Source organism: Aythya fuligula, chromosome 2 (assembly GCF_009819795.1).
Source record: "Aythya fuligula isolate bAytFul2 chromosome 2, bAytFul2.pri, whole genome shotgun sequence".
In the NCBI taxonomy this organism is placed as follows: Eukaryota; Metazoa; Chordata; class Aves; order Anseriformes; family Anatidae; genus Aythya; species Aythya fuligula.
Genome location: NC_045560.1, coordinates 22,615,180 through 22,638,882, shown reverse-complemented (window position 1 = coordinate 22,638,882; position 23,703 = coordinate 22,615,180). Strand labels below are relative to the sequence as shown.

The following is a 23,703-nucleotide window of genomic DNA, read 5'->3' as shown; positions in this document are numbered from 1 at the left end:
TCCCAGAGACAGGAGGGCAGAGAACAGCCGATCAAGACGACTGCTGCAATATAAAACTTATACAGCTAGTTTAAACAAGTTACTTAGCCTCCAACCTCTCCAACCTATCTTTAAAATGTCATATGATGAGATGAAACTCCCTGTTGATGTGTCTGGCAGAGCATAACAGAAAGACTTGCTCAGACTAGACTAGTTCTGAGATTGCTGATGTTAAGCAAGACAAAGCTAAGCTGTTGTGTGCCCAGTATTCATTTGTCTTCCTTCTGTGTTCTTTTTCTCTCTCTGTGCTGGGCACATACCACTACAGAAGGCTTACATCAGATCTAGAGTAGACTGCTGTTCCCTACAGGCTTCACTAAGCCTCTGCTGAATCTGTTTACTGTTCTGTGGGTGGAGGATTCTCCTTTTTTTGATTAAGGCTATTAGCTTGCTTTTATTCCACATGTTGATGTGTTTTTAACCATTAAACATAATCGCAGAAATAATGAAGCTTTCGGACTACCAAGAAAATGTGTACCATTTCTTATAGGATAGTTTAAATGGATGTAACTTCCAGGTCTCGTAGCAATATTAAGATGTCAGATTTAGTTGGAAGTGCTTTCAAGAATACTCCACACACAAAAAAGTTTTCACCTTTATTTCTTAATTGTAAAACAGTTTTAAAACACTATCATAGCAGATAATTTTTAAACTAAATAATATAAAGCTCGGATTCACTTGTTGGGTTATTAGCTATTAATACCAATTTATCCCACAGCACAGTGTTAAAATGTGCTCGGAAAAACATCTTTGTTGTGTCAAATTGGATACCTGTGGGATTTATTTTACTATTAGTGAGTAGTTCAAAAGGTGTAAAAATGACATGGCAATAGAAGAAATCATATTCTTAAGTACAATTTTAGAGAAATATTTTCAATTTAGTCAAACAAGTAATTTAGAGCAAGCAAAATTGCTGTGTAAGTGATAATTTTTTAATACTTGTGAAATGCTCTGAAACAGAATTGTCACTGACATGCTTAATGGTAGTCTTTTTTTAGTAAAAGCTGGATATGTAACCTGAAAGCATATTGAGTGGGCAGTTTAGAAAGTTCATATATTTATGTTTATAAATGGACAGTCTGACATGCAAAGCCAGAGTACTTTAATTTATATTCTCAAATAAAATATGGTTTCCAGTATTTCACTGAAATTACATTTTTGCTTTAGTTTATCTCAGAGGAACTGAAAAGTATGCTGAAATTCAGCATTTCTCAATTGAAAATTCTGATCTTTACTTCAATGCCATTTCCATGGCAATTTTTTTTTCAGTTAAAATATTTTCTTGAACCCTAGTATGAAGATGGGAAATACTAAATGTACCTGATAACGCTAATGTGAAGCCACCATTATGCTTTCTGCAGATCAGGAAGGGACGCACTATACTTGTGATTGCTCACCGTTTGTCAACAGTTCGAAATGCAGATCTTATAGCTGCTTTTGAAAATGGTGTCATCACAGAACAAGGGACACATGATGAATTAATGGAACAGAAGGGAGTTTACTACAAACTTGTTAATATGCAGGTAGGTTTTTCATTATTATTTTTGTTTCACAGCTTGCATCATACTGTGTGCTATTGACTTGGCTGGATTGAATTGCTCCCAAAAGCTTTGCGGTGTTTTCTCAGTGGAGTAAGTCTAGAGAAGAAAACAAAACAAAACAAAACAAAAAACACTATTCTCTGAAGAGTATTAAACTTCAAAACAGGAAAAAGAAGCAAAAGTGAAACGTATGATTTTAATTCAAACCTGTGAATTACAGGAATTATGACCAAAATTTCTTTCTCTTTCATGTGTGACATTGAAAATAAAGTATGTGAGAAGGTGAAAATGAAGATCGTGGTAAAAATGCGCTTCTGGGTCTGATAAATTCTCAGATTCATTTTCCAAATCAGAGAATTATAAAATAAATCAGGTTAAGGGACATTGGTGGTTCGTCTAGTCCAACTCCCTCTAAATGTAGGGAGGGCTCTGAAGTCTAAGCAAGTTGTCAGGGCCATTTTCTTCGGGTCTGGAATACCTCCAAGGATGGAAACTCCACACCCACCACCCAACCGCCTCGCCACCCTTATTGTGAAAATGCAAACTCTTATACAAGTACTTTTCCAAATCACTAGCATCTTAGTGACTCAGGCTCCTGAAGTTGTGTTATACAGACAGGGTCTACCTTGGATATTTTCATTATCTCTCAATCTTTCTTCTGCTTTTTCATATTTTTATATTTTAAAAAGGCTTTTCCACATGTGTGTTTTTTTTCAGTTATGCCTAATGTAACTCTCCTATATGTTGTCAGAACAGTTTAACATGACAACAAATGCAAAAAAATCTCTATGGCTAAAATTTTTCTCCTTTCATGTGTTAATGTTCTTTTTTTTTTTTTTCACTGAGTATAGAGAAGTATTAATGAAACTTCAGTACTTGCTTATGGCTTTTTTTAATTACTCAGTTCTTTTCAATATTCCATTTACTTACAAGAAATTGTTGTTTTTATTTAGAACTGTTCATCATTAATGTGGCCAAAAATGATTTTTAGTCTCATGCTGTGTTTCATTTCAGACAGCAGGAACTGAAGATCAGTTACAGGAAGAAGGTAATGTACCCAGTGTCTCAGAAAAGACACTGAATGGATCAGTACTGACTGGACAGAAAAGACAGTCCACTCGGAAAAGCATAAGGTTCAGAATACAGAATGATGAACTTGATGTAAAAGCTGTTCAGCTTGTGAGTCTCTCTGTATTCTTATTTGCATGTGTTTTCCATAACTAATGGGACAAGAAAGGAACCTGATTCCACTAAACAGGGAGTAACTTTTTATCGTAATGTATGAAGAGAGCCTACATGTCTGGTTAAAGACTCGTAAAATGACAAAATAACACACAAAAAAAAGACGTTTAGATGTAGAGCTTAGGGATATGGTTTAGTGGGGACTGTTAGTGTTAGGTCAGAGGTTGGACTCGATGATCTTGAGGTCTCTTCCAACCTAGAAATTCTGTGATTCTGTGATTCTGTGTGAAAAAGGATTCTATGGAAAATTCTTTTCCCTTGAAACCAAAATGAATTTTGTTGTGGTACTCAAAATAGTTTAACTGAGTAATATAATGAAACAAGATTTCTTGAGTATGGGAACAGCCTATGTGGCAAGTTAATTCATTTAATAATGTAACAAAACCAGAAATTGGTAATTAGTCATAAAACTGTAACAACATCCCAAATAGAGAATAATTATCATTTTTGTCTAAGTATCTTGATATGGGTTGCCTAAAATGTGTCTGTATTAGCAAATAAGTTACCAAAAATTGAGAGTTATCAATTTGGCTAATGAACTAAAAATGAAAGACATCATGTTTAATGATGAGTAAGGAGCAATTCACTCACAAACATTTAATACCATCAAATGGAAAAAGTGGTCTAAATTCCCAATTTCTTTTTCTGCATAGTCTCACAAAGGGTAAGCAGAATTTGTGACTAATCCTTCCTGGGAAAGGCTCAAATTGTTGGAAGAAGTGAGAGAGCTTATACAGCCTCCATTGATTTTTTTTTCCTTCTTTTTTATGATTAATATTGGGTACTGAGTAACAATAAGAATTTCTGCAGTTAATTAATATGTTTTTTAAAGATCAGATAGTTTGAGGTTTCCCAACATAGAATATGGGATAGCGAACAGATTACAAAGATTATACCTGTCCTTCATTTTCCTCCATTAATGTATTATATTTATCCTGATGGAATCCTTTTATTTTAGGATAAAAACATACCTCCAGTGCCATTTTTTAAAATTATGGCATTGAATAAAACTGAATGGCCTTACTTTGTTGTTGGAACTCTATGTGCAATTATCAATGGGGCCTTACAACCCGTATTTTCAGTCATAATTGCAGATGTTATAGGGGTAAGTATAAAACAATTAATAACCTTGCTTGTATGCTCTATCTTTTGTCACTGTTTATGGCTTTTATAAATGCTGAATTGTTTTATGATGAACCCGTGAAATGCTACATTTTTATTCAATTTGCCCTGCAAAGGTAAGAAATGGGTGAAAGTCCTTGCTGAATTTCTGCTCTAAGTCTCACAAAACAGCTATGCAAATTTCACATCTCTGTTTTTGAGCTGATCAGCTTGCCAATGATGAAGTGAGGAGAGGTTCCCCTGTGACCTCTCTGAAATTGCTTTATCCTTATCCCCTTTTAAGAAGGCACTATAATTGACCCCATTCACATGAGCAGTGTAGCCATGGAAGGTGATCTTTGTGCTGTGCTCACCATAACATTTGAGAAGGTACAGTGTGACAAAGCAATGCAAAAGCAACAAGATGAAACGGATGTAAGGTAGACTTTTCATTACAGAGAGACTTTCTGTAAGCTTAAATTTATGCTGTTAAAAAATAAAGTTACGTTGTCAAGCACAAGGCACTTGCACTGGTAGGAATTTTAAACATTTTCTGTTGGAACTGTTTTAGCTGCACTATATTACACAAAGATATTGAAATGGCCTATCTTAATTTTTTTTTTTGTACTTGTTTGTGAGGCGTTACATTCCAAAGAACTGTTTGGGAAAAGGGTATTATGCTGGTGTTATGCTTTGTTTTTTAATGCAAGTAGTAGCAGGAAACAGCCCTGAGGGAAGGGGAGCATTCTGTGCAGTTGTGGTCTTTCAGTAATTGTCACTAATGGACACAACAAATTGCAGAAGATATACATGTATATAGAGAGGAAAAATAGAATTAAGGTCCTTTCTTTCCAAAACATTAATTCATTCTTAAAGCTTTTAAAAATATTTACATGCATGATAGTATGTATAACAAATCATGATCAGAAAATCTAAGTAATTGAATTGTAGATTATTTTTTTTTTGCTATGGACCAAGGTATAAAAACATGATAAACTAGTGTCATTCTGAGCAAACAATAGATAACAAACTCATAAATAAACCATAATGACAGTTACTCAACATCCAAAATATACAAATGCTAGACAACAGCAAACACTGTACAAAATCCTCAAAGACCTATAGATTTTTTTTTATTTTTTTTTGAGGCTATTTAAAGGACTTAGAAATGTTGGAGACCTCAGACTTCTTTATAAAACAAATATGTTTTATCTAGACTTGGGAGAATTATCTTTATTGCTCTGCAAACCTGGTGAAACCAGAACTCTACGAGCCCCTTTCTCCATGAACTATGTATTATCATATATAAAGGTATAAGGATTGCTTCAGCATACTGCACCTTTAATATTAATTTACTCACTGTTGAGGTAAATAAGAGTATACAAGCTTCAGATTAAAACTATTTCCCTAACTGAGCAAGGTCTCCATACAATGAATAATGTACTCCTATTTTTTTTGTTGTTGTTGTTGTTAAAATATATAAAACAAACAATAGAAATGTTTATCTGTGAGTCTTAGCCTAAAAAATTATTGATTTGGTAATACATCATTAAGAATAACTTCCATATTTCTGTCTCACTAACTAGTTGTTAACATGCAGTAACCTTCAGCCAGTGACTACAGAAATGGTCTTTTAAAATTTTAAGATGGGCTTCAGCCTTCTGTAGCTGTAAATTCCAATAATAATTGACTGATGTTGGTTTGTTCACTGACATATGTTACTATTTTATCATAGCAAAATAAAAATTTAGCTTTCAATTGCAAGAACATGGAAAATCACTTCAGATCTATAATCTTCAAAAAAAAAAAAACTTAGTTCATCAAGAAATTGACTTCTTTTCCCTTTACACACACATACTGCATAAAACAAGATAACAGGGGAAATTATTGAACCAGAACTTCAGTAAATAAAATTAATTTTCAAAATTTTCTTTCATAGATGTTTGTAGAAAAAGGAAAGGCTGCTATCAGGGAGACAAATGGCATGTATGCACTACTCTTTTTAGGTTTTGGACTAATTTCTTTTGTCACGTTTTTTCTACAGGTAAGTTTTTGTTACCATAATTGTTCATGGTATTTGATACAATATATCTCAACTGTGTCAAACTCTCAGTGCCTTAGTGCCAAACAGTACATGAGAAAAATGAGGATGAACTTTCACTACCAGATGTGTTCAAAATGTTGTAAGAGGTTTCAAATGTGTTCTGTAGTGTAGGCTGATCCCCATCTCCACAGCAAAGGAAAGTTTGGCTTGAAGGCCTACCCTGTATCACAGCCTCTGTAGTATAGACAGTACTGACAGTACAGATAGTAACTTCAACAGCACAGACCCAGATCAGGCTTTGGGCAACACTTCTATCTTGAGCAAATGGTTTCCTCGGCACCTGCTCTGTGCTCCATGCAACAGGTCTGTCAGTATCTGAGCTGGTTGAACTGAAACAACCAACCTCACCTGCAAGAACTGCACTCAACACCTTGGATTTCTGAGAAAACATACCAAAAGTATCTGGGAAAGACCACATCATATGCTTAACTTAAGAGTACTCACATCTTTATACCAAGAAAGTTAAATAATAATTCAAATTGCCTCTTTAGAAGTGTACCCATCTATTGGTGGTGCACCCATCTATTAGTCACTGCACCAAGTCTGTCAGAATTTAAGAAGCATTTGGACGGTGCAATTAGTCACATGGTCCAGAATTTTGGGTAGACCTGTGTGGTGCCAGGAGTTGGACTCGATTACTTCAGTCCCTTCTAACTCGGGCTATTCTATGATTCTACAATTGGTACAGGATCAACTACTTTTGACTACATTTTCTGAAACAGTTTCTAAATTTACATTTACATGTAATTGTTCTCATGGGTATGGGTGTTTGCCAATGCCTGGAATTGCATATACTGTGGGGAAACTGCCATGTTCAGGTCATTTTTTATGTGAATTGAAGAACATCTCATTTACATGCACAAATCCCTTTAGTTGTTGCTCAGCTGCTTGGGCTGTTCTTGTCTAATAACCTGCACAAGTCTGAACATCATCCTTCCACCTTCTGTCCTGATGCCCTTGACACAGTAGCACTTGCCCTCCATTCAGGCAAAATCAAACTCATAATTGCCACCTTTATGATGCCCTGAAAAAAAAACAAAACGTTGGCGGCGTAGCTGTTCTGGATACTAACGCACTAAAATGTGTCTGCCTGTGTCCCCTGTCTCATTCCTGTGTGGTCTGATCCTGCATGGCCCTGGCCTAGGAGAGGCAGATTCACCAGCACAGCTCTGTGCACACCGAGTTGTGTGCCAATGTCAGTGAGTATCTACAGTTTCAGAGACCTCCCACAGAAAATAACCAGTAGAACTACAGCTTTGTGACTCCAAGAGGGAAATCCCTGGTGTCTGTGCAGTATCTAAAACAAGTGTAGGGTCTTACTGGTTATAATGCTGAGCCTGTTTACTGTAAAGTGGACAGCTCCAGTTTGAGAACAGGTGTGGTAAAAAGTTCCTGCAATTAAATCATTGTTTGGTGGGGCTTGAAGACTACTATGTGATACATAGTTGTTTCTTAAAAAAAAAAAAAAAAAAAAAAAAAAAAGGACACTACAATGCTGCATTCTGTGCTCTACCTCTATCATTATAGGTTCCAAAGCTAGCTTTAAAATATTTTGACTTTAAAATTGTAGCTCACTTGTTGCTAGTGTATTTTTTTTTTAGTGACATTCTTTTTAATATTACATGCAGATAGTCACTTATTATCTTATAAAGACAAAAACTGTAATTAGTCATAAAAAATATGTTTGTTTGTTTTTTTCCCCCTCAAACAGGGTTTCACATTTGGCAAAGCTGGAGAAATCCTTACAATGAGGCTCCGATCCATGACATTTAGAGCAATTCTGAGACAGGTATAACTGTTCTATATTTAGCTTTCTAAAGCTTTAGAAATGCTTGTTTGTTTACATGCCATAAATGTTTATTTAAGCAGTCATGCTATGATTCTATCCGTAAAGATCTCGCAATGATTTCTTTAACTCAGTTCAGAAACTGGCTGGATTAAATCTTTATAGCAGGTCCAAGTAGATATTTTAAAACCTTTTAATTGATGTAACTAATAAAGGCCATCTTAACACTAGGCTAAGAAAGCTTAAAGGTGATGGTAGTGTTTATTTAGCGTATTTAGGATAATAAAAACAATTTTGTGCTGAGGCACAGAGAAAGTAGGCTGTACTCTAAGAGGTCAAATCAGAAACTCAGATCTGCCTTCAGATATGCTGCAAGCTAGGATCTGCAAACAATTACTAATGAAGGCAATAACACCTGGATATCTGACTAGCTGCACTCACTAAATTGGTGGCTTATCCTACCCAGCAGTCACAGAACCAAAAATGGGCATGGTAGTAGTCTAGGGTAAAAACAGGACTTTGTACCACTGAAAGTACATTCAGCAGCAGAATTAAACCCTTTAAAATAAACAGCCTGAAATCACCCTTCCCAAACTGATCTTGAGGGGGCTGCCCACAGGCAGCAGCTCTTCAAGAACTGCTCCCACGTGGCTCCGTACCATGGGGTCCATCCCCCGGGAGCAAACTGCTCCAGCACGAGTCCCCCATGGGTGGCAGCTCCCCCCACACCCCCTGCTCCTGCGTGGGCTGCTCTCCACGGGCTGCAGCTCCGGCCCGGGGCCTGCTGCTGTGGGGGCTCTCCATGGGCCACAGCCTCCTCCAGGCCACATCCACCTGCTCCACCAGGGGCTCCTCCACGGGCTGCAGCGTGGAGATCTGCTCCATGTGGGACCCATGGGCTGCAGGGGGATGGCCTGCACCCCCAGGGGCCTCTCCACAGGCCGCAGGGAAACTTATGCTGCATGCCTGGAGCACCTCCTGCCCTCCTGCTGCACTGACCTTGGGGGCTGCAGGGCTGCTTCTCACTTCTCACTCTCCCAGCTGCTGTTGTGCAGCAGTTTTGTTGTTCTTGTTGTTTTTCCCCTTTCTTAAACCTATTTTCCCAGAGGCACAACCAACTCAGTTTTTACCAGCTCAGTTTTGGACAGCAGCAGGTCCCTTTTGGAGATCTGGCTGTTTTCTAACTTGGGACAGCTTCTGGGCTCTTCTCACAGAAGCCCCCTCACTCCCAAAACCTTGCCATGCGAGTCCGATACACAAGGACCCTAGCTGTGTACATAACCAGCCTCGTCACCAGCTTTCCATGGTTGGCATGAGCTGCTTCCTTGATCTAGTGCAGTGGCAAGCTGCCTAGTGAACGTAGTCTTCTGTAGTGCCTTTAATGTACAAACAGAAACTCCATCACTGCCAGGTTGCAGGTCAGCACATCCAGAATTAACTCAGGTATATTTACCCCTCTTTTGCTGTCACTGCTATGCTTAACCAGTTGCTTTATGTCCTGAGTAATCTTGATAAATTCACCAAGTATTTTAAGGAAATGTTGGTACTTTTTTGATATGATACTTTTTTGTGGATTGATATTATCAATCCACAGTATAAATTTAAGCCTTCCATGGATTTCTATTATGTTTTACTCCCAGCTGTAGGTGGGCATGTGATCCCTGATGTAGTAGAAAGCAGAACAATATGAGCCTAGGCATATTACTCCTTTGCCTTTCACTTACTACAGAAAGCAGCATATCCCAGCCATTCTAGTCTGCTACATCTGCAAGTCTGGGATCAAAGATATTTCCAAACATGCAATCCCACTGCTTCTTCAGCCTGTTCAGCTGAGTGAGGTCTTTCCTGGTCTCGACAGAAAGTCATTACCTCCTTGAGAAGTTCCCGGAGCCAACCCGAGCAGCAACAGCATTCATTAGCACTTTTCACTGGGGGTGAAATCAGATGCCCCTACTTTCCCATTTATACAGGAAGGGATAATAGGCCACCTCCAAAGAGTGAGATATGTCATTGGAAATTAAGCCTCAGGAGATTATTATTGTTTTTTTTCTTACTAGCCCAATAGAAAGTGCAGTCTGTAAGACCATGCTGAATCTGAACAGATCCCAGGAGGAAGGGTCTGAATAGGAACAGAGAGGTTTTCATGATGAAGAATCAAGTAATCTTATTATGTTTATTGTCCTCACTCTGGTGTGAAAATAGCATCTACCTGGCATAATTTTCAAATATCAGGCAGTAGAGCAGTGGGACCTGGGAGGATTTTATCTATTAGCACCGATACATGTGGCACATGCTCCATGTCATATAATGGCAAAGCAACCATCTGTCTATGTGAGCCTACAGCCAGATTGAAACTATTTATTTTACATCTTTTTTTTTTTCTTACTGTATTTAAGAACAATGTTTACTTTACCATGCTTAAAGATAATACTTCTGCCACAAAAAAAAAAAAAAAAAAAAAAAAAAAATCCCAGGAAATAAAAATATAGCATGTTTGTTAATGCCTAATGGTTATGCATTTAAACACTACTTGCAGGAAATATGAAAGCTCTTACAGTAACTTTATGAACAGTTGGTGCACAAAAACACCCTACAGTTGCTAAGAATCATGTACATATAATGTAATACAAATACTGACATTTCATTATAATGATTTTGGAGTTTGATGTTTGGCAAATCTAGAAGAATGTTAGAGTGAATATTTTATATTTGCTTTCTGTATTTAAATAAGATAAATGCTTTGTGTTCAAGTAAGAAATTTTAGTTTTCAAGTGCTTTAGAGTCACTGATCCCTCTGACCAATTAATCTTGATTGCTGTTAAGATACAAAAGTGTATTACTGACAAGATTTTTTCCCTGAAAATAGTTTCTTCCACATTAGGAAGAGAGAGTCTTGGGATAGTCTATCTCCCAGTACCACATATCATTTTGTGTAAGTCTTTTCAGACACCACAGAGATTTTCCAGCAGTACTCAGTCATTCAAAACAATTCATAGCAGATTTACAGATTTCACAGTGCTCATAACTGACAGAGAATTTAGATGTATTTTTACCTAACAGGAGAAATTATATTTTTAATCAGTAGTCTTCATAGATGTCTGTTACACATCCAAGTAACTGTTCTCAAAATGGCACATTCCTTCATATTGCTGTTTAGTGAACATCCAATCATCAAAAATATGTTGAACTCACAAGCAAAGATATCTTGTAAACTGTGTTTAATATGAAACAATGTGGTGATGTTTATGTTATCGCAAACAGCATATACAGATTATTAGTAGAGGCTAGCTTTGAGTTTTGTGATCCCATGACCTTACAGAACCTATAGGTCTAATTTATTTATGGTTACACCTAAAGAGCTAGAACATCCTATCATGTGTCACCTAGTCATAATCCAAAGTGATTAAATTCTCTTAAGTAGCCTAATGAGGTTAGTTAAGTTTTTAAGATCATAATAAATGTATTTCATATTGCAGGAGATCAGCTGGTTTGATGAACCTAAAAATAGCACTGGAGAATTACTTACAAGACTTGCTAATGATGCCTCACAAGTGAAAGAAGTAAGTAATATGCACTGGCATTTTTCATGGCTGATTAATATGGAGTCAGTTACAGACAGTATTTAGTAGATAGAAATCCTGCACACAGTCATGTGGAACTGTTATTTATTTTAAAGTGCTTTTGTGTGTTTGGCATCACACAAAAGTTATCATAATAGTAGAAAATATATATATACATTTGAAGTATAGTCATGTAGTAAAGCTTTAGTTCACATTACTGCTAAGTCCTGGTATCACCAGTATAAAAGAGCCATCCAAGGCATCCATTTATTTAAAGTCATTTATTCAGCCTTCTTAGATGTCTAGACAGCATTGTGTTTTTATGATAAATGCTCTAGCTCAACGAAATGCATAAGAACATGCCTCAAAATGAAGGTTGTTCTCATTGCATCATTGTGTTTGTTCATATGTTTAGAGTTAAAAAAGATAAAATATGGTCATAGTTCTACATGTGTGTATATATATTTATATAAGAGGCTTATGAAATATCATTGTTTTTTTCTGGAGCAAAACCTGAAAGCAAGGAGGTAGAGTAGGGTAGATACAAAAGGCTTGTGGGAATGATCTGGAGAGTTGAGCAGTTTTTCAAGAGATAAGATTCCATTTTGCAGAATATTTAGACCAAATGGTCTAAATATTATATAATATATAATATATATTCAGGTGGTGAATAAATCATAAATATCTATGTGACAAATATTTTCCCTAGTTTTCAAATAAATCCATGTATTACAATGGTTTCATTCTTTTCCAGGCTACAGGTTCCAGACTGGCATTAATTGCTCAAAATGTAGCGAATCTTGGAACTGGGATCATTTTGTCATTGACCTATGGCTGGCAGTTGACTCTTCTGCTATTAGCCATTGTGCCAGTTATTGCTGTAACAGGAATGGTTCAAATGAAGATGCTTACTGGACATGCAAAAAAGGATAAAAAGGAACTGGCAGCTGCAGGAAAGGTGAGTTCAGTGGCATTTAAAACTATTTTTATGTTGTACTACACAGTGCTGCTTAATAGGGATATTGGTGTTGGGTCAAGAATATACTCCTCAAACTCAGTCTGCGTTGTTATTCTGATGAAAAGTTGATACAGAAAATATGAAGCTGAAAACTGAAAAAGTGAGTTTAATGTTAAATGCAACCTGAATTTAATAAATGAGTTGTTTCACAATACTCCTTTGAATCCAGTGCAATCATTTTATGATCTGAAAAGAGATATAGAACGTCAATAGCAATTTTCAGCATCAGTTAGCCGTATGTTCCAGTTTCCTAACTTTTCTCTAGTTCACGATGTAATTATACGCACAGCTAAAAAGCAGGCTGGTAATTATTTTATATTTTGATTGTAATCAAAATATTTTTTTTTCTGAAAATTTCTTTAAAAAGAATGTTGATTTCAAGGGCATATAAATATGTATTCCAGTTGAACTTGTACTACAAATTACAGTATATGGCAAGTGGGAACATGGAAGACAGGGTAATGCAGGAGCTGAAAGTAAAACTTGGAAACCCCTGTGAGCTGTTAAAGAAATAAAGAAACAATCCAGCACCATATGTTTTTGCTTTGAAGAAAAGCAAGTTCAATATGGGTTCTATTGAGAAAACAATAAACCTTCTCAGCCTTAAAGCATATTTAAATTGGCTGAGCAAAATTTCATTTTACCTATCTATAAAACTATTATTATTATACAGACATAAAGAAAAGATGGGGTTAGTCTTTGTAAGGGAGACAGTTACTATTTACATGTAGATGTGTTAGGTATTTCCATGTAATTTAATTATTTCAATCACTCATGTAACTTAACTTGTGTTTCTGACTTACAGATTGTCTAATCACTTATTATTATTATGTAGAAGTAGTGATGTAGAAGGAACGGTCTGCTAAGTGCATAATTATGATTAAATTGCAGTTTAGCTCTTGTGTAAAGAACTGCTTTTCTTTTTCTTCCTGAGTTGAAGATAGAAAGCCATGTTTGCTTCCAAGCTAGTATTTACCTTTACAGTAAAGGCTGATGATTCACAAGCTTGGAGGTATTCTGCTACACTTTAAAATAAGAAGCTAAAAGAGGTTTATTTTTAAAAGAATCACAGAATCACAGAATTTCTAGGTTGGAAGAGACCTCAAGATCGAGTCCAACCTCTGACCTAACACTAACAGTCCCCACTAAACCATATCCCTATATATGCATTGGAAAAAAAAAGTCTTCTTTATGCGATAGGATAATCAAGAAGAAATTCAAAATGGTGTCACTGATTATGAATAAAGTTTTGCCAAACAAGTAACATTACACATTCTTACGCACTGTAATATTTTAAAGTTATCTCATAGTCAAGTTGATTTCAGCTGCTTATCATTATTTCATGTCAACTGCTTTGGAAATTATTTGTAAGAAGAGTTAGATGATTGTTATGTGATGACCTGAAAATCTGGTTTTGGCAGACCATGTTAGTTTAAATATTTTTTTATTTTCCAGCTCTACAGCTTCTGGAAAAAAAATAAAACATATTTATTTCCATAGCAATTCAGCAAAATATTTCACTCTCAATATATCAACATGAAGGAAAACAGGTCCCAGGCATCTATTTTAGCTTTAGGTTAAAAATCTACGTTGCTCTTTAGACAAGGGTCTCTTCCTGGCAAAGAGCCAATGAGGAAATGCCACCTCCAGATGAGAGATAGAAATAAACTACTCTTATTGGTAGATAGTACAGAAACAATATTCATTTCTTCCTTCCTCAGCAGCAGCAGAGTTATTTGTGCACGTATAATGGAGCCAGTTAGCTCCCTTTATACAAACCAAGAGCACACAGCTTGGAGTGGCCAGATATTATTGAAAGTTATTCTGTAAAGGCAATTGGGTTTGACAGTGTACAAATCTTACACTGGTGATAATACATAACAAAAAATGAGCTTAAGTTCCAGGTCCTTGATAAATTTCTAGAGAGGAGGAATGGTTTTGGTTTTACGTTTGTTTCTTTGTTTTTTGGTTTGGTTTGTTTTTTTGTGCCCTGTGAAATCAGTACATCAGAACTAAATCATGAACTGTAATAAGTATAGTGCTCTATGAATGTACTTTATAAAACCTCTTTCCAAGATGCTTTATCTTCTGAGTTTTGATTTTCTGGATTGTTGACCAAGCCTAAATCAATTGCTGGTATGAGAAAATTCTGATGATAGTAATTGTCTACAAGTGAATCCCCTTAGTACTAGGGGAACATTAAGAAAATCAAGACCTATCCTTCCTCTAGTTTTCAGTCAAGATTGGGTACCCAGCATCATTAATCACTTTGGAAAATTTCTACCCACTTTTTTTTTTTTTTTTTTTTTTTTTTTACTGTGGCAAAATGGAAAGATTTTCAAAGATATAAAATAAATAAGAATTAGATGCTAAGCTGCCATATGGACCAGAAAAAAAAAAAAATCTTTCTACATTTTTATGAACATGCAGTAGTTTTGATTTTCTCCTTTAGGAGTTTTGAAAATCATCTGGTACTCAAACATATGCAGAGAATGAACCCTGGGAAAGATTATTCCTTCCAGGGTGAGCCCCAAATTAGCTGCTTTTGAAAAGGTGGTGATACGTTCAGGCTGCAGCCCCAAATACATTTTCAGGTGAGGCAGGCTTGTTCAGTTTGGCCTGACTGGGCACCAACAGCAATGATAGCTGCATGGCAGCATCATCCTTGTTACAGGTTGAACCAGCTCACTGGAAAAAACAAAAAACAAAACAAACAAAAAAAAAACTGTTGCTGGACTGTGCTAAAAAGTACACTGACTCAACTTTACTGTTATAATCCATGGTAATTGGATTATATTTAACAGCAGTGTATCTACATATGTTGCAACCACACTTTCAACAGTATTGTAGACATATTCTGTCACTTCTATTGCAGCCATTCCCAGTTCTGTTTATCAGATTATGTTTAAAAATTTCCATGTAATCTTGTTTTTCTGCCAATGAACATGTATTCTCCAATACAGATTGCTTCTGAAGCCATAGAAAACATTCGCACTGTTGTTGCTTTGACTCAGGAAAGAAAATTTGAGTTTATGTATGTGCAAAATTTGCAAGTGCCATACAGGTAAAAAAAAAAAAAAAAGCTTTTTAAAAAGAGGTTATTAAAATGTACCTTTTAAAAAAATTAACACCAATCAACTGAAAAACAATTTATCTTCTTTCAGTACATTGTAAAATATTTAATTCCAAGCTCAGTTTTAACATAGAAAATACAAATTATCTTTCTCTTCAAGCTAATGGTCTTTGATTAAATGATAATTTCTTTCAAAGCCTACTTTCTTTCAATACTATCACTATTAGCTGCTCTAATTCTTGAGATGGAAGTCTTTATTAATTCTTATAAACATGAGGCCTTCCTTCTGAGGAAATACATCTATATTTTTTTAACAAACCAAAAGTCAGGGTTTGTCCTTATGTTTAGGTAAGATTCCTGTTCAAATCAGTGGGATTTTCCCAAGGAGGGAACCCGAATGGAAGAGGGAACCCGCACAACAGTTTATCTCTCTGTTCACTCTGTTATTTTATCAAAATACCATTGCAGATCAAGTGAAACCTCATGAATGTAATGACTGATTTAAAGATTTGGTTTGGTTCAATGAATGGTAAAACACAAAGATTTGTTCTATTGAAGTAGTTTCTGCTCTGTAGAAATTCTGAAGTTCTTGGTGATTTTCCTCATTTGTTATTTAGGTGAATCTTTAAATTGCACCTGAATTATAATTTTTAAAATAATTTTAATGAATGCGTGAATTGAAAACAATACAAATTATACGTGCTCAAAACATTTAGAGTAATTTCATCTTCTGTCCCAATATTCTTACATGAGTTTTTGCAGACAGACAGAAAACTGAAGCATACAGGAATTATAGTGTTTTGGGTTAGGATCTTACAAAGAGCTGGAGATTATTTTACTATAAACTGGTAAAGAGACTTGAGGATTCCTCTGACTTATAGGATACTTTTACTATTGGATAGTTACATTCTTGGTTACAACTGCATGTACAATAAGATTGTGATAATATTTTTTCTGTTACAGAAACTCTGTAAAGAAGGCACATATCTTTGGATTTACTTTTGCGTTTTCACAAGCTATTATGTACTTTATTTATGCTGCATGTTTTAGGTTTGCTGCATATCTAGTAAAAAATGGACATATGCTGTTTAAAGATGTGCTTTTGTAAGTATATCCTCTTTAGTTTCTTTTAGGTTCCATATGGAAAAATGCGTTTGATTTTGCTATAGGTATCTTGAAATCATCGCATATAGAACTGAAGAAAACAACCCAGTACTTCATTCTTATGCTACCCCTCCTTCTTCATGTTGCTACAAATCCAAAATGTGATAATTTCAGACTACATTTAGCTACCTACATACGATTTTTCTTGCAATCAGGGTAAAAAGAAAGCAAAATGAAGTTAGGCAAAGCAAAACTGTCCCTTGTTTTCATGACCAATAAGGTTTCTTTCACAGCAGAATCACATGGCTTAGCTGTAGGGGGTGTAGGTAGACAAGATTAGAAGATTAGAAGGAGCAAGTAACGAGTGAAATGGAAGTGAGGAAATTATGAGCCCTGGGGCAAGAAAGGTAGAGAGCAGGAGAAAGATCAGCAACCACCCATTCTGGTAAATGCCCAGGTAGAGCTGGAAAAGCTCCTTCAAGTGTTAACAGTGAATTGATGTTATTGTTCCTATCAACTGGCACTTTTCCAGCCTTCCTTTTGCTCCCTCCTTATCTCCAGCATCTAACCAAGTCTTCTGCTTGACTCCCTGCAGCTGAAATCCCTGTCCATATTTGTCAATAGTCACCTCCCATGCTTTGGTTTAGCAATTACCACATTCTTACCTGGCAAAAATTACAGCTGAAGCTAAACCTTCATGTTATGCTGATTACACCAACACTTTCTGAAGTACTAGCATTAGCTTCCCTTTCCCTATGCACTCATGTGAATGCCTCGTTGTGTACCTGCTTACCCCAAATTTCATGCTTGCATCCTTTGCTCCCTCTTTCTTACCTTCCATTTGCTCCTGAACTCAAGGTTTTGATTGTGACCCTTGAAGAAAATATTGAATGACAAATTTCTCCATAGACCTCAGAAAAGAAAAAAAAAATAGAAAAGAAAAAAAAAAAAAAAAGGATTTTCTCAGTGAGGGAAAAATGTCACAGAGTTTTCAGTAGACAGTTTTTACCCTCCCTCAACTTTTTTAATGAGTAGTTATTTATCTGAAGCCCCTCCTCTGGCCATACAAGCTTTCTGTGTCTGTGCTATATCAGTATCAACATAGTTTTCTCCTTTTTATTTTTCTAGAGTTTTTTCAGCTATTGTATTTGGTGCAATGGCATTAGGACAAAGCACTTCTTTGACTCCAAACTATGCCAAAGCCAAGATGTCAGCTGCTTACTTGTTTATGCTGTTTGAAAGAGTACCCTCCATAGACAGTTACAGTGAGGAAGGAGAGAAGCCTGTAAGTAACCACAGTGTCATCCACAGTATATCATGCACCACTAATTTATTTCAAGCCTGTGTTTTCTTTTTTTTTTTTTTTTCACTCACTCATATCATAGCTACTGAGATGCTACAGTCTGAGCCCATTCACATCTGACTCATCCAACTAAATTGGTATTTAAGTTTTGCTATGTCTTCTGCCATCCTCTCAGCCTCACCTGCCTCTGGGTGAAACAAGACCCAGTGAAAATTGGATTAATGCAACAGAGACGAGTTTTCAAGCCTTTCCTGTGTGAAGCTACCTGAGAATGGATCTTGAAGATTTAACTAGGTCTCTAAAATTTAACCAGAATTTTTTGAGGCCTAACTTATTTGCAAGTTTTCCATAATAGATTGTCACATACTTTGGTAACCAACAATGTATATGAACATATGGGGGTAATGGGGGGTGTCTGGCCTTTCATATAACAAAGAGGACAGAAAGTTCCAAACAGCTATCATGTATATATATATAAACACAAAGTTATGTATATACATATATATATAGTTATGTATATACATATATATATATGCTTACATATGTATATGTATAAAAAATATCTAGCTATGTAGCCTTAATAAATATCATAAATTTGAGCTGCAGTATTGATTGGTCAATTACATCTGTCTGTATTTTCATTTTATATATACTCATACATAAAAACTATATTTCTTCTTGTGTAGGTTATGTCCGTATTACAAATATTAATTTTATAGTAAATTAGTTAGAAAAAAACTTTAAGTGGAAGGATTGATTCTGTGTGCAGATCAAAAATAATAGATAATTTTCAGTATTTTTAAAGATGAAAACAAAAAAAAATCAGCAAAGAATATAAAAAGAATGTGAATGAGGTCCTTACAAAGCAGATAGAAGTTAGTCACCTAGAGTTATTGCCGCTTTTGAAAATGTAATCTTGTTTAACAGATTGTGTAAGAGAAGCTGTCAGAATTTGTGTTTATGGAATAGAATTTTAATTGGAATCTGCTTGCAGCATAGAATATTCAGGAGGAAATTTGTGTTTTCACAATAGTGTCTCACTGTCTAGTAATTACCATGAAAAAAAGAAGTTTGTTCCATTGGAACTATTCTCTTTTACTTAGTCTTTTTCTTAGTCTTTTATGATCTGTTACATTATCCTAACAATTTGATCTAATTCTACCATTTCAACCAGAAAATATTTGGTGGAAACATAACATTCAAAGATGTGGCATTTAACTACCCAGCCCGACCGGAGGTCAAAGTGCTCCAAGGCTTAAACATTGAAGTAGAAAAAGGACAAACTCTGGCTCTTGTTGGTAGCAGTGGTTGTGGTAAGAGCACTGTTGTTCAGCTGCTTGAGAGATTTTATGATCCACTCAGTGGAGAAATGGTAAGTGTTCCATATAAAAGTATAAGCTGCATTTCCATGATACATGCATAATGAATTTTACTGATATATTTTATTTGAGACTTTTTCTTCTAAATGAGCTCACTAAGTATTTGCTAGTATAACTACTCCCTTTTGCCAGTGTTCTTAATGTGATTTTTGATTTTTTTTTAATTAAAGGCAGAAACACACAGGTTTTCAGTATTGTCTATGCAACCATGGTGAACATAGAAGGAAATTAAAATTCCTAAATTTCCCATGCTGTTTCAAGTTATTAGAACAAAGTCCAGCGGTTACAAATGCACATTTTTAAGGGTTCGTGCCTATTATATGTGTAAAGTGCATAAGCAGGCTCTCTCACCTCATTTCTGTTCACTTCTATGATGTATCAATGCTATCAACAAGATTTGGAACTTTTAAATCTAAAGATTTACACTCTGTACTGTGAAACACAGTAGAGTGTAAAGCACGTCGTTGCTTACGACTTTCATACTAATGAAAGTTCATCCCAAAGCCTCTCTGCACAGAGGACATGAGGAAAGCTAGGGCTATTCACTGAAGATCAGAGTAGAAATGCATACATGTAGCAAACCTCTTGATAGCTGGAGCTACCCTGGAAGTAGCGCTGCTGGTAAAATGCAGTTCAATCTGCTACTGGCAGTTTGCTTTCAAGGTTCATGAAACCATCTCGAAAACTCACATTGGGTCATTCGTTTATCTGTCCCACCCATCCCTTCATTCCCAACCTTAGAGTGAGCTGTATCAGCTATTCTATTTAGGGTGATAAACAAGTAGGGTGCAATAAAATGGTTTCACACCTGGAGTTTTTCTAGGTTTATAAAGATTTCAGATGATATTTTATTGATTGCACCTGTAAATAGGTTTAACACTTATCTGCTCATCTCTGCTGCCACCTGTAAATGCATAAACTAACAGGCAGGGCATGAAATGTCCTCACTGCCCTGACAGCTAAAGGCTTTAATGTTGCTAGATAATATATATGTATGTATGTATATTATTGCAATCATGGTACTTTATCTTATTTCTGACATTTTAGCTCCTGGATGGCCAAAATGCAAAGACGCTAAATATCCAGTGGCTGAGAGCTCAGATCGGCATCGTCTCCCAAGAGCCGATCCTGTTTGACTGCACTATTGCTGAAAACATCGCATATGGAGATAACAGCCGGGAGGTGCCACAGGAGGAAATTGTTAGAGCAGCAAAAGAAGCCAATATTCATTCCTTCATTGAATCACTACCAAAGGTAATCAGGCCTTCATTTCCAACTTTCAACTGAGAGGAAAAAAAAATTGACAGAGTATTCATGTTTTTCTAAGGAAATGCATGGTAAAGTATTTAGTTTTTCCCTGACTTACTGAATTTGACATTCAAATTATTATTAATATTTTTATCCTTAGAAGACCTGAGGAACAGATGGAGAACTAGGCAGTGCCAGTGGCTTAAGGCATTTACTCAGTTCTAGTGCCACTGATGCCTGAAAGGGAAGGAGGGGTCTTCATCTCTTTGGGAGTAGTCTCTGTTAAAATAATAACCTAGTTGGTACTGGTACCGAAGCAAGTAGTTCGGGAGAAAAACACATGCAAAAAGTACTGAAAGGAGGATGGGTGCTTTCCTGGATTTAAGTGAAAGCAACAGGAAAACACTAAGGCAGGCCACAGAGCTCTGTTCCTGCCCCCCTTTTTTCAACAGTCACCTCGTTTGCCAGGTGTATGAAGTCACACATGCAGCTGGTTAGCAGAAACAGTCAGAAAGACACAGCCTTGTTACTGCTTTCTTCTCTTGCCTCCCCTGTTTGTACCTACTGTTAGGCAAAGGAGCTCCTTAGCTGCTCTTTGAATAGATCAGCTCAAGCTAACACCAGTTTGTCAGCTTACTTTTGTCAAAAACACAGGCCAAGACTAATATTTCTGAGATAATATACTTCCACAGACTTAGGAGGTAAGTGAGTTTTTCATGCAAAATCTTATCTCTCAGACACAAGATGTATATTTGCTTATATAGTAGGCAGTCAAGAAGTCCAACAGGGGAATGCAGAGTTGGAATCAAATTTCTTGAGTAAATTTGTGTTAGTTTTAAGGGTGTGAGGCAGGTGGGATTTTGAATTTGACTAGTTCAAATTAGTTCCTTGAAAACTTAGAACTTGGATTTGGTTATCACTGACAGTGTCTCTCAGGCTATTTCTTTCTTATGGAGAACAGAAAGAGGAGCTGACTGCCTAGGCTGTTGGGTGCTGAGCTTAGGCTGTTGGGTTTGCAATGTCACAGCCTTGCTGTCTCACCCCATGCCTGCCATTCTCCTTCTCTGCACTGCAGTCCCTCACCCAAAACCAAATGACACTGCTCAGCATCACTGGGTTTCCTCTGCAGCTAAATACACTGGGAAATGTGCTTCTCAGCTCAGCTACTGCAGGCAGCCCTGGGCATTGTGCTCTAGGGGATCATGCCCTTAGCAGGGTTGGACCAGGTGATCTCCAGAGGTCCCTTCCAACCTCAACCATTCTGTGATTCTCTGGAGGGTCCTCACCCACTTGGAAAATCACTTGTGAGTCAGTTGTGCTGCCCCAGAATCATACCTAGGTGGAAATGCAGCTGAAATGTCACGCTTCACAGATCCTGATCCAAATCTAGGTTTACGCTTACACTGCTTTTCCGTATGTAGAAATACAGCACACGTGTGGGAGACAAAGGAACCCAGCTCTCCGGTGGTCAGAAGCAACGCATTGCTATTGCCCGAGCTCTTGTACGGCAGCCCCAAATCCTGCTGCTAGATGAGGCTACCTCTGCTCTGGATACAGAAAGCGAAAAGGTACCTTGGCTTTGCAAATGGGAACTGGGATTGCAATGGCTGGTCGTGCATTGACTGGGATGTCTTCACCCACACATTAAAACCCCAAATGGGAAATAGAAGGTTTTTATGAAAATAAGTATTTGCATTTCTTCTTTATTTTCATAAGAAGCCAAAATGTTCCTTATGGAGTAACAGAGGCTTTTTGGCTGGCTGTAACGAGCCTCCTTTGGGAAGTGACGCAGAGGCTGTGGCCCTGCAGTTGGAGGACTTCCAGCATGCCAAGTAATAGAGGGCCTCAGGGCAGGGCAGCAGAAGCTCCCCCCACACAGCCTGCCCTGCCTTTCCACTTGCAGCTTTTAGCAGGATATCACCTGCATTTCAAGCACAGACCAATTGCACAAAGAACATAAGCATGGAACTATGATACAAGGCAGGTTGCAGGGAAAAACTGAAAAGAAACCTGAAAACGTGTCACTTCTAAAGGTCACTTCTAATGTGTATTATCAACCTCCAGCAAAAATATTTAAGTTTCTAATATAAAAATATACGGTCTGTGTCCTGCCCCCCACCCTACATGTACAAACAGTGGGACTGAACAGTCAACAGGTATAAGCTTTTCACTGCAGGGTACTTTCAAATTTGGAAGCTCAGAAGTTGTCCCAGCCTTTGGTATACTGTCTTGCGTTTGCTTGTTCATTGTGCAGATTGTCCAGGAAGCGCTGGATAAAGCCAGGGAAGGTCGCACCTGCATCGTGATAGCTCACCGCCTGTCCACCATCCAGAATGCTGACAAGATTGCCGTGATCCAGAACGGCAAGGTCGTAGAGCAAGGGACTCATCAGCAGCTCCTGGCTGAAAAAGGCATCTACTATTCTCTGGTCAACGTTCAAAGTAGGCCATGTGTTGTATGATAAAGGGCAGCAGCTCTTGCTGAGTGTAGCTGTATGGCTGGTTCAATACTTTGAGCCTTTTACGGGTACTTCAGTACTTCTGGTTTTGGTAAAATTCTGTAAATAGCTTCCTTAAATCCCACAACTATTAAAACAAATGTACCTCCGTTATTTAAGAACCTAATGCTCTTTGAATATTCTGCCACCAGCACAAAAATTTATAGCTACTCAAATTTAAAACTATGTGGCCATTACGAAAAAGCCCGACTGCCTTCCCAAACTGCACAGCAAAGGCCTCAGGGTGCAGATTCTGTCTCAGGGCGCAGAGAGGAGCACCGCTGCAGCACCCAGCTCTGTGCAGAGCTGGGGGGCATGCAGTGAATGGAAGCGTGTACAAAAGCAGGGAGAGGGTTTCATAGAATCATAGAAATCAGTCTGCTGACCTAGAATCACAAAATCATTAAGGTTGGAAAAGACCACCTAGATCATCTAGCCCAACCATCCCTTACCACCGCTATCACCCACTAAACCATGTCCCCAAGCACCACGTCCAACCTCTTCTTGAACACCCCCAGGGACGGTGACTCCACCACCTCCCTGGGCAACCCGTCCCAATGCCTGACTGCTCTTTCTGAGCAGAAATGTCTCCTCATTTCCCACCTGACCCTCCCCTGGCACAACTTGAAGCCATTCCCTCTAGTCTTATCACTAGTTATCTGTGAGAAGAGGTTCAAACCCTTCAGTTTTCAGGGCAGGAGCACTGAA

At 37.2% G+C, this 23,703-nt stretch overlaps 1 protein-coding gene across 1 annotated transcript in view; it reads left to right on the top strand.

The window, feature by feature from the left end:
* LOC116485948 (ATP-dependent translocase ABCB1-like) overlaps nt 1-22,959 on the top strand; it is a 42,131-nt gene extending 19,172 nt beyond the window's left edge. Inside the window, exons 14-27 of the mRNA XM_032181792.1 lie at nt 1,401-1,562; nt 2,595-2,759; nt 3,781-3,927; nt 5,863-5,967; nt 7,739-7,816; nt 11,290-11,373; nt 12,128-12,331; nt 15,355-15,455; nt 16,428-16,568; nt 17,697-17,853; nt 19,046-19,243; nt 20,298-20,504; nt 21,920-22,066; nt 22,753-22,959. Of these exons, the coding sequence (XP_032037683.1) occupies nt 1,401-1,562; nt 2,595-2,759; nt 3,781-3,927; nt 5,863-5,967; nt 7,739-7,816; nt 11,290-11,373; nt 12,128-12,331; nt 15,355-15,455; nt 16,428-16,568; nt 17,697-17,853; nt 19,046-19,243; nt 20,298-20,504; nt 21,920-22,066; nt 22,753-22,959 (2,103 nt within the window). The remainder of the gene's footprint in view (nt 1-1,400; nt 1,563-2,594; nt 2,760-3,780; nt 3,928-5,862; nt 5,968-7,738; nt 7,817-11,289; nt 11,374-12,127; nt 12,332-15,354; nt 15,456-16,427; nt 16,569-17,696; nt 17,854-19,045; nt 19,244-20,297; nt 20,505-21,919; nt 22,067-22,752) is intronic.
* The last annotated feature ends 744 nt before the right edge of the window (nt 22,960-23,703 follow it).